Source organism: Protopterus annectens, chromosome 13.part0 (assembly GCF_019279795.1).
Source record: "Protopterus annectens isolate FY-2018-M chromosome 13.part0, PAN1.0, whole genome shotgun sequence".
In the NCBI taxonomy this organism is placed as follows: Eukaryota; Metazoa; Chordata; order Ceratodontiformes; family Protopteridae; genus Protopterus; species Protopterus annectens.
Window position 1 is genome coordinate 611,912,182 of NC_056747.1, and position 17,164 is coordinate 611,929,345.

The 17,164-nt window shown below is 40.0% G+C and overlaps 1 protein-coding gene across 2 annotated transcripts in view; it reads left to right on the forward strand.

Annotated features, from left to right (window-relative positions):
- TRIM37 (tripartite motif containing 37) overlaps nt 1-17,164 on the forward strand; it is a 2,575,817-nt gene that overhangs the window by 2,239,087 nt on the left and 319,566 nt on the right. For both annotated transcript variants that reach the window (XM_044054277.1, XM_044054276.1), the window contains exon 23: nt 8,673-8,791. In XM_044054277.1, coding sequence (XP_043910212.1) covers nt 8,673-8,791 — 119 coding nt within the window. The remainder of the gene's footprint in view (nt 1-8,672; nt 8,792-17,164) is intronic.

A 17,164-nucleotide genomic window follows, 5' to 3' on the forward strand; every position in this document is an offset into this window, starting at 1 on the left:
TCAATCTCATCCACTAACTACTTTAAGCCATCACTTAAAGCTTATCTAAAAAAAAAAAGTGGCTATGTTCCTGTACTAGCCCCTCATGAATGCTCTGATACATCACAGTATATAGGTTCATAGGTTGGTACTGGGCTATCTGCCCGAAGGAATATATTAGCCCAGCCACGTTGTGTGGTATTTACCGCCCATTTAGTAGTTCCCTAGACCCTTGTACTAGCAGCTAGTACCCTTGGCCCCTATCTAGTAGTGCTGTTGGTGTGATCCCCGGTGTGAACTTTCTGTTACCCATCCACTCATCAAGGTTCCTCTTGAAGAGTGATAGTGAGGGGCTCTGTCTTATGTAGGTCATGACCCTGTTCCATAGTAAGGGAAGTCTCTGCGAAGGGAATCTATCCCTCCAGCATGTTCTATTCAATGTTGTGTTGAGGTTTATATCCCTAAAGCGTGTAGCTCGAGTAGATTTGGTTTTGCTAAGATGGAGCATGTTCAACAATTCTGGGTTGGACATAGCTCTGTACGTTAGACAGAGATCACCTCTGAGAAAGCAGTATGCAACAGAGAACAGTCTTAGCTTTTTCAGTCGTGCTGCATAGGGCAACTGTTTGAGGCCAGTAATCCTCTTGGTTAGGTACCTCTATACCAACCATATCGAAATTTTTCTCTGGTGTTTAATCTTTTATTACTGCCGGCCTGTCTTAACCTTGTATCTTGACATAAGTCATAATTTACAGATAGTACTAGCTAAGTTCAAAGCCTAGGTTTTGTTGTCATGATGTAGCAAATTTGTATTTTCTTATGTATACTACAGTTTTTTATACTTTATTGATTATTATAATTCATGCATTAAAATTTACTGTTACTGATGGAGCTTTTTGCCTCAGTCCTTCGCTGAAAAAGGACCCGTGTCCAATCAGACTTTCCCAGTAAACAATTGTTAAATAAAAATAAATAAATAAATAATTTTGGATGGGAAAGAACTGTTTGTGTGAGATCATCCTTCCTGTTACAGGTAAGACCTAAGATAAGAGACAGGCCCAAAGTGCATAACTAAAACATTTTGACCAAGAGCTGTATTACTCAGAGCATGCAAGCTCCATATGAGATGGCCTGCTGAATGAGGCATCCTCTTGGAACTTGAGATTCTCCACTTGGGTTTTGGATCATCAGGTCAGTGTTTATTGTAGAACTGTCCTGCAGCCACCAGGTGGAGCACTCATTAGTACTACAAAGCAATGTATGTGGGGGTGGGGGGAATTGGCCCTTTTTTTTTCTTGTCAGGAATGCACTCTTGTTATTTATGTAAGAAGAACTCAAATGAAAGGCAGGACATATCAACTTTGCAACTTTGAGCTTTCATTCATTTTTGGGGGGGTGGGGGTGAGGTTTCACACTTGGTCACTGTTAACTGATCTGTTAAGTGTTTCTTTTTACATGTTTCTTGTTTTCTAGAACTTTTTTTGAAAATTTTTGAATGGAGAGATATTGTACATTGATTTTTAGCAAGAGTGCTCATTTTATTATTTAATTTTACTTTATTTTACATGTCTATTACTGCATTTCTTTTTTTGTAAATATTAAACTTTCAAGGTTACTTCAAGTTTATACCAGAAGTACAAGTATAGAAAAATGGTGCTTTAATGTCATCGTGAATTAGATAAGATTCATCACTGTGGAAGTATTTGTCCAAAGACTGTGACATCTGGGAGGCCTTTAACTCAACATCTATTTACCAGAGGATAAAAGTCATCAGAGAATGGAAGCAAAAAGAGCTGTGTGAAGAATTTCTTTATGAGGAGTGCTCATGCTCTTCAAATAGGATTATCGCTCTCTATAAATTTTCATCAGAGGAATACCCCTGGAGGAAACTGAAGAAGGGACATTTATGTCTTACTGGGGTGTCTCTGGTCACCTTAATAAGCCTCCATAAGTGATTTATTGGAGAAATTGCTTTGATTTCATTGGTGAAGCTGAGTAGCGATATGCTGACTGGAGTGCAATTGGCACTTCTTCAAGGATGAGTTTGCTTGCCTTCTGAGGAGCACTCTATTAGGCTGATTTTTTTTCTGGCTGTTTTCTCCCTGTCACCTGCTGTGACCATTGGTTCCTCCTTTGGGGATTTCATTTAGACACTCATCTGGCTTTCCTGTCTCTCTTTTTTAATGAAAAATATGTTCTCATTCTAGGTAGAGTTGTGGAGTTTTGCAAACAAGAAAGTAAAAAAAAAAAGATTATTCACAACAGTCTTTGGAAGCAAAGAGCCTTTACCCACTACTGTATTATCTTCTCAGAAAATAATAGAAAATTGCTTCCCCTAAAATGTTCCTAATTAATTTCAACTTAACTGATTATACTTTTAAGAGCTACAAATAAAACTGGGCAATTAAAGGAGGTCTAACAGCTTTTACCTAAAGCTGAGATCCATGAAACAGCACAGTTGGGGGGGAAATGCAGTCATGGAAAGAGAAACCATTTGCCATATCAAACTACAGTACACTGAAATTGTACACTATGATGTCTATGAACGTAACACCTAGCAAACCAGTACTTATAAATGTAACTGGGATAATTTGCAAAGGTTATACCATGCCAGAGTCATAGCAGCTAAATCAAGGAACAGAAAAGCCAGAACTTTTTTGTCCACTAAACCTTTTTAATATACTACTTGGATGTGAACAGAGGTTAAATAGCAAGTTAGAAAATACAAATACTAACATTTAAAATTTCTAGTTTCCTCACATTTAAAATCATGATTTAACAATAAATATGTTGTGGATGAACAACTATTAAATACTACAGAACAAACAATGTTTCCTTCTTTGATGTGTAATACTGAATTAACTACAAGCTGGCAAACAGGAAAGTTACATGGCTTCTTCATTTAAATTTTCTGAGCATTGAAGAAACAGTCAAAAAAGCCTTGCAAACAAGCTGTAATTAAATCCCTTTCCAGAACATTCCCCATTTAGAATGAGAATTACATCAGGTAAAGCACAAGAATTTCCAGCGTACAAGTTTCTTAAGAAAAAGGTACAATGCTTTGCAGATGTTTTTACACATATGTACTTAAAGGGTCTATATTAGATCAGCGAATGCTTAAAAAAGCGAACGCTGATTGATCAAACTGATGTAAGCGAAAGCTTAAAATATCGAAGCAACAGAAACCCGAATTTTTTCCTAGGGAAAGAATTTGGTTGTCCGTTTTTGTTGCTTTGGTATTTTCAGTGCTGTGGTGGAAAGTTACGGGACGGGTTCAGGTAAGTGTGCGATTGTGTGGATGTGAGTGTTAGGGCGCGTTAGGTGAGTTAGAGTTAGGGCGCTGGTTAGGTATGTGTGCGATTATGTGGACGTGAGGGTTAGGGCGGGTTAGGTGAGTTAGGGTTAGAGAGCGGGTGAGGTGAGTGTGTGATAGTGACAGACCTTAGGGTTAGGGTTTGGGTTAAGGTAAGTGGATAGTAGTATGTGTATAGTTTAGTGTAGGGTTAGGTGTCAGATTTTAGGTGTATGTGTGTGGATTGCCATTTGTTTGGTGTGCTTGTGTTGTGTGTATGTGTTTTGGATCAGTGATTTTTTTTCCCTAGGAAAAAAATCGCTGTTCTGACAGCTCGAGATTGTAAGCTTTCGCTTGCATAAGTTTGATCAATCTCATTCACTTTTTTAAGCGTTCGCTGATCTAATATAGACCCTACTTAAATACAAACAGAGCCCGTTTTTAAATATTTACTTTATGTTCATCATATTGATCACTGTTGCAGTAGCCTTAGTTATATTGGTTATATCCTGCCAAGGATGTAACAGCCAACCAGTTTCCAAAGCTTCAGGGTACCGTCCACGCTCTCAAACAGACTGGCAGTTTGAGCGGTGCTGACTAAAAGACAAGCTTGGGCGCCAACCTTGTTCAGAGCTTTACTGCTGCAGGAGAGTACACCCCTATGAGGCTTTTGAGGATCAACAATTGGCTTGTGCTGTTCCTTTGTTGGGCAGATAAGTTCCCTTCGGAGTTGAAATAATTTACATTTAATAATTTTGCTTATTAATTATACTTCTTTCATGAAAGTTATTTTAAAGCTAGGAGTTTGTGTTTTAATGGACTATCAGAAAAATGTACTGTACTTTTAAACAGAAGTGCTGTTTTTTTTTCTTTCTGTTTAGAAGTTGTTTAACATAACTGAAAACATGTTTTTATGTAGAAATTGTGTTTATTTTACTTCACGGGGCTGGCATAGTATTTTAAAGTGCTTTTTAGTGTGTTTGTCTGGGGAAAAATACCTTTTAAAGGCTTTTCATTTTTACCAGAATTTGCTGCTGTTTTCCATGGGAAAGAGACACCATTTTTGACCTGACCATGGAACAAACTGTCTGTCACACAGTCTGTTCTGCTTCCAGCCACAAAAAGAAAAAGTTAAGTAAACAGCCTTTGCCACCACAGCAGGCTAGCAAATTGCCTCCGCTGCAAGTGGGCGACTGCTGTGGCCATTTGTTGCAGATGAGACCACTCATCTTTTTCCCCAAATCACTATGGTATAGCAACTACAGCCACTACAGACCAGAGGTTAGCCACATCTTCAGTGGCTTGTTGGGTCCACTCAGTAGGCAAAGGAGTGACACTTTTGTTGGTCCTAGGAGGGGGAGCAGGGAAGGCTTCCCTGTTTTGTCATAATGTTGTAACCATCTTGGGAAAACTGCTGCTGCCATTAATAACGCTCTTTGCCCTATTTTTTCCTGTCAAAAAGAATCAGAAAACTAAGCATGTATGCATGTATATGCTACCCATCAAATTTCTTTAGACTGGAGTAGTGTACTTGGGCTGGTTCAGGGTATAATTCAAGCTATTGATTCTCCTTTAAGGTCTGTGGTAGAGCTAGCTACCCAATGGTGCGAAACTTGGCCCTAGATGATTCACTGTGAAAGTAACACCCTGACCTCATGTGGAAAATAGGAAAAAGTGGTTGTGAGTGGCTGGCTCCTTCTTGTAAGGTAGTTTCTGGTAAAAGAAAGGGGGTGCTTTCTTTTCCTGAAGAGTTTCAAGATTCTGAATCTGGACATGAGGATGAAGGAACAGATACAGGATTTTCTCCTCAGATTTCTGAATTAGACTCATGGAGCACTCAGGTTCTTATAATCCCCTGTGGTGTTTCTCTTTCTGTGAGACTATTTCTTGGATGTACCAGTGCTTTCAGTGAGAGAACACTGAGGTTTCTCAGTCACTCAAAGTACTATGAGTTGTGATGGACGGAATTTCTAGAACCTGCACCCATTCCTCCAGTTCTGTCAGCTTTTGGAGGATGTGTGTTCCTGCCTGCAGTTTTCCTGACAGTCAGCCAGCTGCTCCTAAAAAACAGGATGTATAAAGCTCCTCAGTTTTCTCAGTTTTTATACACTCTTCCCAAACCTGATCCAGCAGCTGTAACATTAGTTAATCTTTCTGCTGCTAAACACTTAATTCCAATCCTACTATTTCTGGTAAGAATGAGAAGATTATTAAGTGTAGGTGTGGGGAAGGGGTGTATGTTTCTACAACTTGGATCTTCTGAATTTTGAATTGTCAGGCATGTCATATGTTAAGGTTTGCCCCGACTAATTGCAGACAAAACATTCATCATATTTTGACAGTTTCCTCTTGAGAGGAAAAATCTGCTTTAAATAATGTAATTTATTCTGTTCAAGTCACTACTCATTGTATACAGTGTGTGTATGACTCTGATGATACTTCTTCAAGGGCTATGGCCACTATTTCTGTTTTGATTAGGTTTGCATAGCTGCATTCTCAGAACCTTCTAGATATTGTTAAAGCGAGATTTTAAATTATCCTTTCAAAAGAGATTGTTTTGGCCCCCCTCTGCTGCAGAGGTAGTCAAAAAGTGTGATGAAAGGGGTAAGCTGATTCAGGGAATCTAAGATTTTTCAGTCCTTTCCAAATTTTCCAAGGGATTTTCTAACTTTTCATTCAAGTTTGGTAAGAAGCAAAATAAGCAAGTCTTAACAAAATGCAGATAAACAAATGTTTAAGAAGAAATGGTAAGGGTGTTCCTAGAAGAGTTCTGGAACCTCCCAAAGCCAAGGCAGTCCAACAAGTCAGAATAACCGTTTAAGACACTTTGCTTCCCCTCACACTCTGACCTCCCCTTTTGTTTTCCAGAAACTCTGTATTTCCACTTTTATTTATTTATTTATTTATTTATTTTTTGCAACAAATAGTTTCAGACAAATGGGTTCTGAAGATCATTCATCTAGGTTTCAGATGGCAATGGGAGGAAATTCCTCCTTTCCAGGGGGGTATGCTGTTCCAGGGAATGATAGAACCAGTACCTCCTTCCCAGGTGGGAAACTTTTTTTTTTTGTTTCAAAGATGTTTTTAGTGCTAAAGAAAGAAAATGCTTTGAGACCAGTTCTGGATCGTACTTTCCTAAACCCATTTGTGATACTGCCCAAATTTAAAATGATGAAATTTCACAACCTGTTACCTCATCTTTCACATTTAAGTTTCCTGGTAGCACTAGATTTAAAAGATGCATATCACATCCCTATTCATCCACATTTGTGGCGTTTCTTAAATTTTTTTGTGTTTGGATCACTTTATCAGTTCTCTGCCTTACCGTTTGAGAACACTTTTGGTGTAGTGGATAATCCAAAGTGTCTAGCTCCAGTTACAGCTTTGCAGTCTACAGGGTATTAACTTTTTTCCATATTTAGACAAGTTGCTTTTCTTTGCAGAGCCTTTTTCAAAGTATCAGAAATCTATCTCTTGGGTGACTGATCTTTTACACAAGCTAGGATTTCAAGAGAACATGTAAGTGCCTTTCTTGACTCCTTCACAGTATTATGTTTCTGGGATTTCAACTAAACACCACAGTTCAAAGAGCTTTTCGTCCAAAGGACAACACTAAATCTATTTCTAGGTTTTCCACTCAGACTTCAGTCACTGTCTGAGAATACCTCAGGATTTTGGGTCTCGTGGTTTCTGTGAGTCTCATGATACCCCTGACAAGACTCCACATGAGAAAAATACAGTGGTATCTGAAGTCTATTTGGTCTGGTACCAGCACCAACAACCTTTGTCTTTTTAAATCACAGTGCTGGGGTTTGGCAGAATAGAAATCACTTGGTGAAGACAACAGGTATCCCTAACTCCAGGTCTTCCCTTCTCCCTAGTTAGTCAGCATAGACACATCAGACTTTGCTTGAGGAGCAGTTTCAGGAGGGCTAAAAGGGGCAAGGTGTGTGGGACATCAAGGAAACATGCAAGCATATAACAAAATAAATGCCTGCTCTAATCAAGGTACTCAACTCTCTGAGTAATTTTTGGTCTTTAAGTTGTTAGACAATACCACAGTCACATGGCACATCAACAAGCAAGGGGGAATCAAGTCATACTTCACTTTGCAGGCTAACCACGTTAGCTTGGGATATAACTTCATATTACCATCTGACGCTACAGCATTCTACATTCTGTCAGAGCAAAACTGTGTAGCAGACAAGCTGAGCAAAACAAGGGCAGATCCTCATGAATGGAAAGTAGGTCAGGGGGTCTTCCAAGATTTGATTCATCTGTAGGAAGTTCCTCAAATAGATCTCTCTGCCTCCTCTTTGAACAGTCAGCCTGCAAGATTTTGCTCCAAGACTCCCAAGTAGGTAGGCCTGGAAAACAGATGCCTTTTCTTTTCCTTGGAAAGGAATGTTCCTGTATGCTTTTCCACCCTTTTCACTAATATCTGGGCTACTTATGAAGATTCAGAAGGAATCCCCCCAAGATCATTGTGGTGACTCCCTTCTGGGCCACGCAACAGTGGTTTTCCTTTCTTTTGGAAATGGATGGGGACAATTAATGCAAGCTTCCTCACAGACTGCATCAACTCACACAAGACCTAGGGGTGTTTGATACACCCTAACACCAGTCAACTTCAGTTAACTTCCTTGATGATAGGGTCTTAATACATTTACACACTTATTTACTGAGGACATGCAGCAGGTACTAATGGAGGCAAGAAAACCTGCTACTCGAATATCCATTATTAGCAAATGGAAAAGGTTTTCTAGTTAGTGCTAACAACATAACTAGCACCCATTCAGGGCTAGTTGTTCTCTGGTTTTACAATATTTGTGTGAGTTACTATCCTATGGCCTTTCATATGTTGCATCTCGGCATATATCAAAATGATATCCTCCCATCCAGATATCCTTATATGTATGTTATCCCAAGCAATGGTGGCCACCCATTTGATTTCACCAGATTTTGCATAGTTATGATGAAGCCACTATTATAGCATTAGAGTCGCCTTTGTCAGATTTAGGGTATCGGTATGCAGTAACATCTGTATGCTAAACCAATTTGTGTAATTCTACTCCCTTTAAATTAATATTTGGTTTTTCAGTACTCATGATTCCCCAGACTGTCTCCATGTAATCAAGGAAGTATATCTGTGCAGATTAAGAGATTGCTATGTGAGGTGTTACTGTACTAATAGTAACACTCAATTTAGTAAATCAGATTTTTTCATAATTTATTAAATTGTAGATATTATTGATGTTTGCACTTTGAGTTGTATAATTGTATGTTAAATGAATTGTTACAAAATGTTGTTTCCCAATATCCTCATGTTACTTTGATTTATTAATAGTTGAGAAATATTTTGTTTTTGGAATAATTAAAAATGTATGTTTTGTACATCCAGGTCAAATACCAAGGTCTGTCATACAGTCGGTGTCCAGGCAAGTAAATCAGAAGATAATGCTGAAATAAGTGAAAGGCACAATGTATTACTTGAAGGAGCTGCTGCTTTGCCGGAAAAAGGTAGTTTGGCAGTGTCTTGTAATGTTTTGTTAACTATAGACCCCTCGTTTATGGTATCCCTGAATTAAGATTTTGCTTTACCCAACTGATTTGAAGTGATAGTGCTCCACAGAGCCATAAATTATTTCTTTTTTTTTAGCCATGACTTTAAGATCTAGTATACAACATATTATCCACTTAATTGTTTAAGTAGTTATACATATGGATGTTGAACTTGGCAAGGAACAGTCAGTTGGTTTGAAATCTGTAGCAGTGCCTTCTTTGGAGCCATTATTTTCTGTCACTGTTCATAGACTTTGGTTGCATTTTTAGTGCAGAGGAGAAACCAGATTTTTTTTCGATTAGACAAAGAAGTAACACATCTGAGTTCAGATTGACTCCATTTCTGACATTTGCCATGCAACAGAATTTCTATATAAATTGATTTAATAGCTGTGTTTAACAATTCTAAGTGGAACAGGTGATATATCTGTGAGAAAGGGGGCTTTATGCAGCAGCTTATTTTTTATCAGTTGGTTTTATCACTGTCTTGCAGCAGGAGTTAAATTTATTCTCATTTAAGATTTAAATTATCATTCTTCCTAGTGCTGTTCTAGCCAGAAAGTGTGATGACAAGTTTTATTTTCAACATGTTCTGTTCCATTTTTTTAAATTAATATCTTTTGGAATGTCCATCAGTTTTCAATGTAGCAGAATGCTGAACTGTAACTATGCTGAAATTCAGTGTTTCTCACCAGAAACTGGTTTGTGAAGTATTGTTTAAATAATAAGTTGTGTGAATACTACTGTCTGAAGTCATTTTTGACAGAAGAAGATAAAGTAGAATATTAGTCTTCACATAAGAAGATAAAGTAGCATATTAGTCTTCACTTCATGATAAATGTTGAACTTGAGTAATTTATGTGAACCTGCTGAAGTTAAGAAATTTAAATTAAATGTCAAAATGAATCACCCACTGAGAATGCACCGAAGATAACTGAACCATATGTTGTAGCAATGAGCTTGTCTTCAGAATAGTAATGCCTTTCGTTTTTCCCGGTTAGGGGTTGCCACAGCGGAACTCCAGTCCGCTAATGATTGGCAGTGGAGTTCTTTTACGGTGCCGAGTTGCCAGCCCAACCTTCAAAGAAGGTGCACCCATTCACGCACACACCTACCTGCATGTCTTTATATGTCACTCGACCATGGGGAGGACATGCAGACTCCACACAGAAGGCACTCCAGCCGAGTCTCCTAAACCTGATAGACTTCTTTGAAGTAGTCACCAAAGCCATAGATGAGGGTAAGGTGGTTCACACAGCCTATCTAGATCTCGCCAAGGCATTCAACACCATCCCCCACTCTGGAATTATAGATAAACTCACTAAACTAGGTATAAATCCCTAGGTCACAAGATGGGTTGCCAACTAGCTTACTGAAAGAACCCACACCGTGAAAGTAGCAGACTCCAAATCAGACTTCAGACCAGTGACAAGTGGAGTACCACAGGGTTCAGTCCTGGGTCCTCTCCTGTTTGGTATCTACTTCTCTGAAGTACAGGCTAACACAGAAGGTCTTTGGCTAACTAAATTCGCAGATGACTGCAAACTAGGAGCCATAATTGAAACTCCTAACGATGTGGACATCCTACAAAAGGGCCTCACTGAGACAGATGCCTGGTGTCAAAGACATGGCCTCAAGCTCAATGCCAAAAAGTGCATTGTCATCCCCTTTGGTAAGAACTCTGTACCCATGAACTACCACATAGGCGATAGTCTACTTAACACCGAAAGTGTGATGAGACCTTGGGACACAGGTGGACAGTAGTCTCTCCTTTGATAATCACATCGCCACAGTGGTCAGGAAATCCTTCTATGTGGCACACCTCATCACAAAAGGTTTCTCATCCAGAAAAAAAAGAGGTCATTGTTCCCCTCTAGTCATCACTGATTAGACCCATTAATAGAGTACAACGCCCCTTTTGGTATGTACCTCACAAGACATCTACAACAACTGGAAAGGCCGCAAATATACCTCACAAAGAGGATTACTGGCCTCAAACAGATGCCTTACGCAGACGGTCTAAAAAAACACCAGCTTTACTCAGTCGCATATTGCCTACTCAGAGGCGATCTGTGCCTAACATACAAAGCTATGTCAAACCCAGAGCTATTGGACATACTCCACTTAAAGAAATCCCAATCCTTCCGAGCTACACGCTCCAGGGACCTAAACCTTGTCACCACAATAAACAGAACATGCTGGAGGGATAGATTCCTGTCCCAGAGACTTCTCATACTCTAGAACAGACTACCTATCTATGTCAAACAGAGCTCCTCATTAGCACTCAAGAAAAATCTTGATATTTGGATGGGTAATAGGAAATTCACCCCGGGGATCACTTCTGTGGTTCTGCTTGACAGGGGAACAGGAAAATCATTTTCTTGGGTGGCGAAAGCTAGGGTACCTTTTTGGCTGGGCTTGTATAGGGCCTAGGGCTAATAGCCTAGTACCTACCTATGAACCTATATCTCTTTTGACTGTGGTACTTTCAGATCAGAAAGAGTCTCAAAGCCAAAGCATAGATGCTGTGACTAAGGGATGGCTCGACTGTGAAGTTATCAGAGCCATCTCTCCCTCTCGTGGCCTTGGCCCTTGAGAGTTTGGCTCCAAGATTAGCCTAAAGGTCAAGACCTCTCGATGCCAAGGAGTTCCTGTCTTTAAATAGAAGATCGATCAATCTCATTTGGGGCCGATTGTGGTTTCAGCCTTTGAAACTTTTGAGGGGGTTTTATCTGTGTCAAAAGAAAAGGCAGTACCACTCAGCTCAAGAGGATTCTGCTGCTTCTTTTCTTTCTTTCCAGTAGAGACAGTCTGTACTACAGTCTTCCAAGACAGCTCACTATGTGAGTATCTGCTCTGATTCTGACCTGTCTGACCTTCCACCAGTTCAGGTTCACAGGGAACAGGCATGCAAACAGAAACACGCAGACTAATCCCCAGAGCCTTTAACTAAAAACACAGATTTGGATAGAAGTGAAGGCTCCCCTAGATCCCTCTCAGAAAACTTCATCTTGGTGAGATGCTGAAATTGATGAAGCAACTTGGGGGAGGGGTCCACAGATAACCCTTCACCAGAGAAGACTGTGTCTTGGAGGCATTTGTTGGCTCACCGTCATCCTGGGTAGTACCACCTGTTGATCCCTTTATTGACCTTGTGGCTCAGTAGGTATGCAAGGACCCTGATGTGGTGGAGCCAGTACCAAAATAACAAGGTAGGATCTTGGTAGCACCTAAAGTGAGGAAGCATTGGTGCAAAGCTCCAACAGTACATACCATGGAGGAAGTGACAGCCACTAAGAAGGAATTATCGGAAGAAAGTTTCTCTGTCCACCCCTCTTAACAGGGAGTCTGAAGCACTGGACAAGTGTAGGAAATGAATGTACTGTTCAGTGACCTTTGCCCTCTGAGTGCTGAACCATTTGGCTCATGTAACACGATTCCAGAGAGACTTGACTAAAGAGCTCTCCAAGGCTCTTTCCACTAACCTGCCTGTGGATGTTCAGAAGACTGTGGACTCCCAACTCTCCACCCTTCAGCCTGCATCAAACATTACCATATGACTGCTGTGTAACGCAGCTGATGGTACAGCTAGGGCAGTGGGCATCTGAATTACTGAATGCCAACATGCCTGGATGCACCTTTGTGACTTCAGTGAAAGCTTTAAGACATCCTTCACTAATACCTCGTTTGATAGTTCCACACTTTTTGCACCAAAAGTAAGAGAGACACTAACCAGGGTCAACAAGATGGTAAAATTCTCTGCAGTGGCAATCCATTTCTCCACCACACAAAAGATCTTCTCTAGGAATCAAAGGGATAGAAGGAAGATGTGGTTCACAAATCACAGGTTATTACCATAACACTTCTGGAGAAAGACTTTCTTGTGGTAGATGAGGTAACTCTAATGGACGTCATCCAAGATGCAGAGGCGGACCACAAAATCGGGGCTTTTGCGGTCCCTTCACAGAAAAACCCTACCAGTGCTCTTGAAAGGCTGGCTGGCTGTTGCACTCTGGATTTAGTTCTTTTTAGTACTCAAGAAGACAGGGGACCTCAGGCGTATTCTAGATCTGAGTCGTTTTAATCAGTTTACTAAACAAACAAAATTCCAGGTTGTCACAATTCAGCCCATATTGCCTCTTCTGCGGAAGGATGATTGGATGTGTTCAGTAGGTCTTCAGTACACTATATATCATATAAAGAGAGAGAGAGAAGCATTCCAGGAGGTTTCTCCATTTCCGTCTGGGAGCCAATCAGTACAAATTCAAAACACTGCCTTTTAGTCTTACTACAGTCCCCAGGGTGTTTGCCAAGATAATGGCAGTGGTTGCAGCACATCTGTGTCTACTAAGGATTCAAGTTATCCCATATCTCAACAATTGGCTCCTCACTGCTATCTCCAAACATCTACTGTTATACCATCTGGAGCCACTGCTCCACATACTTCAAAACTTAGAATCACAATAAATTTACACAAGAGCCACCTGAACTCATCACAACAAATGGAATTCATTGGATTCCACCTGGACTCAGCATTACAAATTGCCAAAATGCTCCACCCCAGAATGCTCTTCCTGCACCTAGCAGCTACACAGATACTTCAGTATTCTTCACCCTCAGCAAGGTTAATTCTACACTTGTTTAGGTCTAATGATCTCCACAATTTTACTGGTTCCACTAGCCTGCGTCTACATAAGAGTACTCCAGTGAACACTTTCTGTGCAGTGGTCTAAAAATATTTATCCATTGCCCATTGCATACCAAAATTATTCATATTACTCAAATATGCAGAGATCGTATCAGCTGGTGGATAAAATCTCAGTTAGTGATGGAAGGTCATCCTTTTCACACGGCCCCACCATTGGCTGTTGTAACCACAGACTCCTCTCTTCTTGTGGGAGGGGGGCATTTTAAAAGGAGAATGGTCCAGATTTCTTGGTCACATCTAGAGGACAACCTTCACATCACTGTCTTGGAAATGAGAGCAGTCCTCCTAGCATTGCAGGTATTTCATGATGTTCTCCCCTGTGGTGTAATTTCTATACAGATGGGCAACATGCCAGTAGTCTGGTACATCAACAACCAGGTGGAACCTGCTGGTACCCCCTTTGTCGGAAAGCCATGAGAATATGTCAGTGGGCACTGTCTTTGCACAGATTTCTGATAGCAGTGCACATCCCAGGGACGTCCATTGTATTAGCAGACAAATTGAGCAGAACTATCTTAATGCTTCATGAGGTCCCTCAATCCAGCAGTGGCAGCTTTGATTTTTCTATCACTAAGGGGTAACCATGCTGCAACCTTTTGGCTCCAGTCTGAGCAAGTGCAGCAGTTACTTTGCCCTGATCACTCCACAGGGGACAGTCACTGAGGGACAGTCTAGCCCACAATTAGCCCTGGGTCGTCTTTATGGTTTCCTGCCATTGTCCCTAATTAACAAATTCATCCAGAAAGCGAGAAATAATGCAAAACCAGAGTGATCTTCATTGCACTTTCTGGTCCAGGCAAACATGGTTCCCTGTCCTGGTGGCCTCTATTAGTATATCCTCCATTGATGTTGGATCAGTATCCAAATCTTTTGACTTACCCAGCCAGATTGCTTCCTCCAGACCAGAAATCCATGAACCTAACCGATTGGCTCCTCCAGTTCTAACTTTGGCCAGAGATGCCAAGCTTCCAGCATCAGTTGTTCAAATTATCTCAGCCTTCCAGAAACAGTCTGCAAAAAGGGTTTATCTTAACAAATAGAAAAGGTTTTTCATCTGGGTTATATCAAAAGGAATGGATCCATTTCCTGCTCCCATTCCTTCCATACTGGAGTTTCTGTCTGACCTTTTCCATAATTGTTCCAATTTCTCCACTATCAAAGTACAAATGGCTGTAATCTTCAGTTTCCACATAGATCAGAATGACACCTCCATAATATCACTTTAAGTCTCTAAAGCCTATTTTGAGGAGAACATTCCTCATACAGCTGCCAGTCAGAGACCTAGTTCCTCCATGGGCTATTAGTATTTTGCTTGCAAGTATTAATGCATCCACCATTTGAACCAACAATATCAGCAGATTTGAAGTTCCTCTCTTGGAAGACAATTTTTCTTATATCTGTTAACATCAGCCAGATGAATTTCAGTCACAGGCCCTTTCTTGCAAAGCCCTTTACTTGATTTTCCACAAAGAGTGAGTTTCCTTAAGAACTAATGCATTTTTTCTTCCTAAGATGGCATCCGAAGCAAATTTAAATCAGTCAATCAACCTGCTAGTATTTTTTTCTCAGATTCTCAAACAAAGGTGAATGTTTTTTTGCATATGTTGGATGTCCGTTGCCAACTCGTATTTTATCTTCATAGAATGAAACAGTTTGAAAAATCTGATCAGTTGTTCATTACCTTTTCTAGGCTAAAGTTTGGCAAAGCAGTTTCTAAGGTTACTGTTTTGAGATGGTTATCAGATTATACTAAAAAGGAGCCTGTCCCTCCAATTGAAGCCCAAAGCTAAGTCCATAAGAGCAATTGCCACGTCAACAGCCTTTATAAAAAGACTCCGATTGATGATATTTGTGCTGCTGCAACCTAGTCTTCAGTTCACACCTTTGTCTCGTTATAAATTGGATGAACAGTCTAGATCACATTCCTCCTTTGGTTCCATTGTTCTCAGGAATGTCCTTACTTGATACCACCCAGATAAAAACAACTTGAGATTCTGTCCCATTTGTTAAATTAGATGAAAATAGACAACATTAGATACAAAAGTTATGTACTTTCCATAATGATAGATCCGTGTTGCCTGATTTTTGTCTGGTTCAACCTCCCTCCTGCCCCTACCAAATTATCATCTATTGCCTTATTATGACCGAATGGATCTCACTTGCACCCTGTCTATGAACAGTCCTATTAGTGGACGATTCCTATCAAGTTAGTAATTAACCTTGAAAGGGTTGTTCTATATTTAAATTTTCTAGTTGGTGGAGCAAACTCGATCTGAGGTACTAAGGTGGAGTGGAAGGAATTATGGGTAGGGGAGAAGTCAGTGCCCTGGATCAGTGAAACTTCAGAGATCGTGCCTAGATCAGATCTGTTTGGATCCAGCAACCCATGTGATGAACTGGACGAAATTCAGACAATACAGATCTATCATTATGGTAAGTCCAAAAGTTTCATTTACTGCAGGAATGATCATTTGAACATCTACTGTTATGGTAAGTTTACTTACACAACTGTACTTCATTCATCAATACTTTAAGAACATAAGTAAATATTATGGTTTAGATAAGTATAGTCACTGATTCAACTCACTGTCTCTCAGTTAAACCCCAAGTGTCTTTGTTTGCAGTTTAGACTAATAAAACCAATTTTTGGTGTTATTGCATTTGGGATAGGAAAATTTAAGACTTTTGATTTGTTGGGAAAGATAATTGGTTCTTCTGTCCCTGTAACTGTCAGGGCCTTGAATCTGTTATTTTCATTTTTTGGCTTCATACTGTGGTGCCATTATTCCCCAGGCTGAATCTATACTGGATGATTTGTCTTTGGAATTGGATGTTAAGTTACCTTCTGAGTTTGGTTTTTAAAATCTTTTATTATGTTTATAAATTTGCTAATTATGTTTATTGCTCATTGAGTTCTTTAGTCTTAGGTGTCATGATTAGGATATCAAATTGACTTAAGAGTCTGCCTTGTATGAAAAGAGATCAGTAGCCATGATTTAGTAACTTCTAAATATCCATCCAATGTTGCTGGATGCCTTCCTCATGCCATATGTCTGTTATAGGACCCAAGTTCAAAGGCAGCAGGTGCATAAGGGATGTGCGAGTGTGAATTACCTCAGAACCTCCTTGCTGCCAGCCCAAAAGTAAAACTTCTTTTTGTCATCAGTCTGTGAGACATGTAACTCGTATAGCTACTCAGCAACTGGACAGATAAGTACCCCACTACTTTTTAATTTTTGTACTTCGTCTAAGAGAGGGAAGTGTCACTGTGGGAGGTAAATTACATGCAAATATCACATAAAATGTCTTTTTTTTGCCTTGGTGCTAAACATAACCACAAGTATTTTGTCAATCCTTTGTCTTGAAGACCCTCTTCAGCTGTCTCTCTTCCTTGAAGATCTACTTAGAAAATCAAAAACTCAAAGAACTCTAACACAGCACAATGTTGTCTGAGCCTTCCTGCCATGACATCCAGCCTTAACCAAAGAAGTCTAAGAAAGCTAAGCATGACATTTCAGCTGCCCAGCTTGACCCAAACATTTCTAGTGTGTGTGTTGAGGTCCTGGACCTTAAAAATGCATATAGCTGCCCTGAGTATTGGGACCCCATTGGAGGTCAGTATG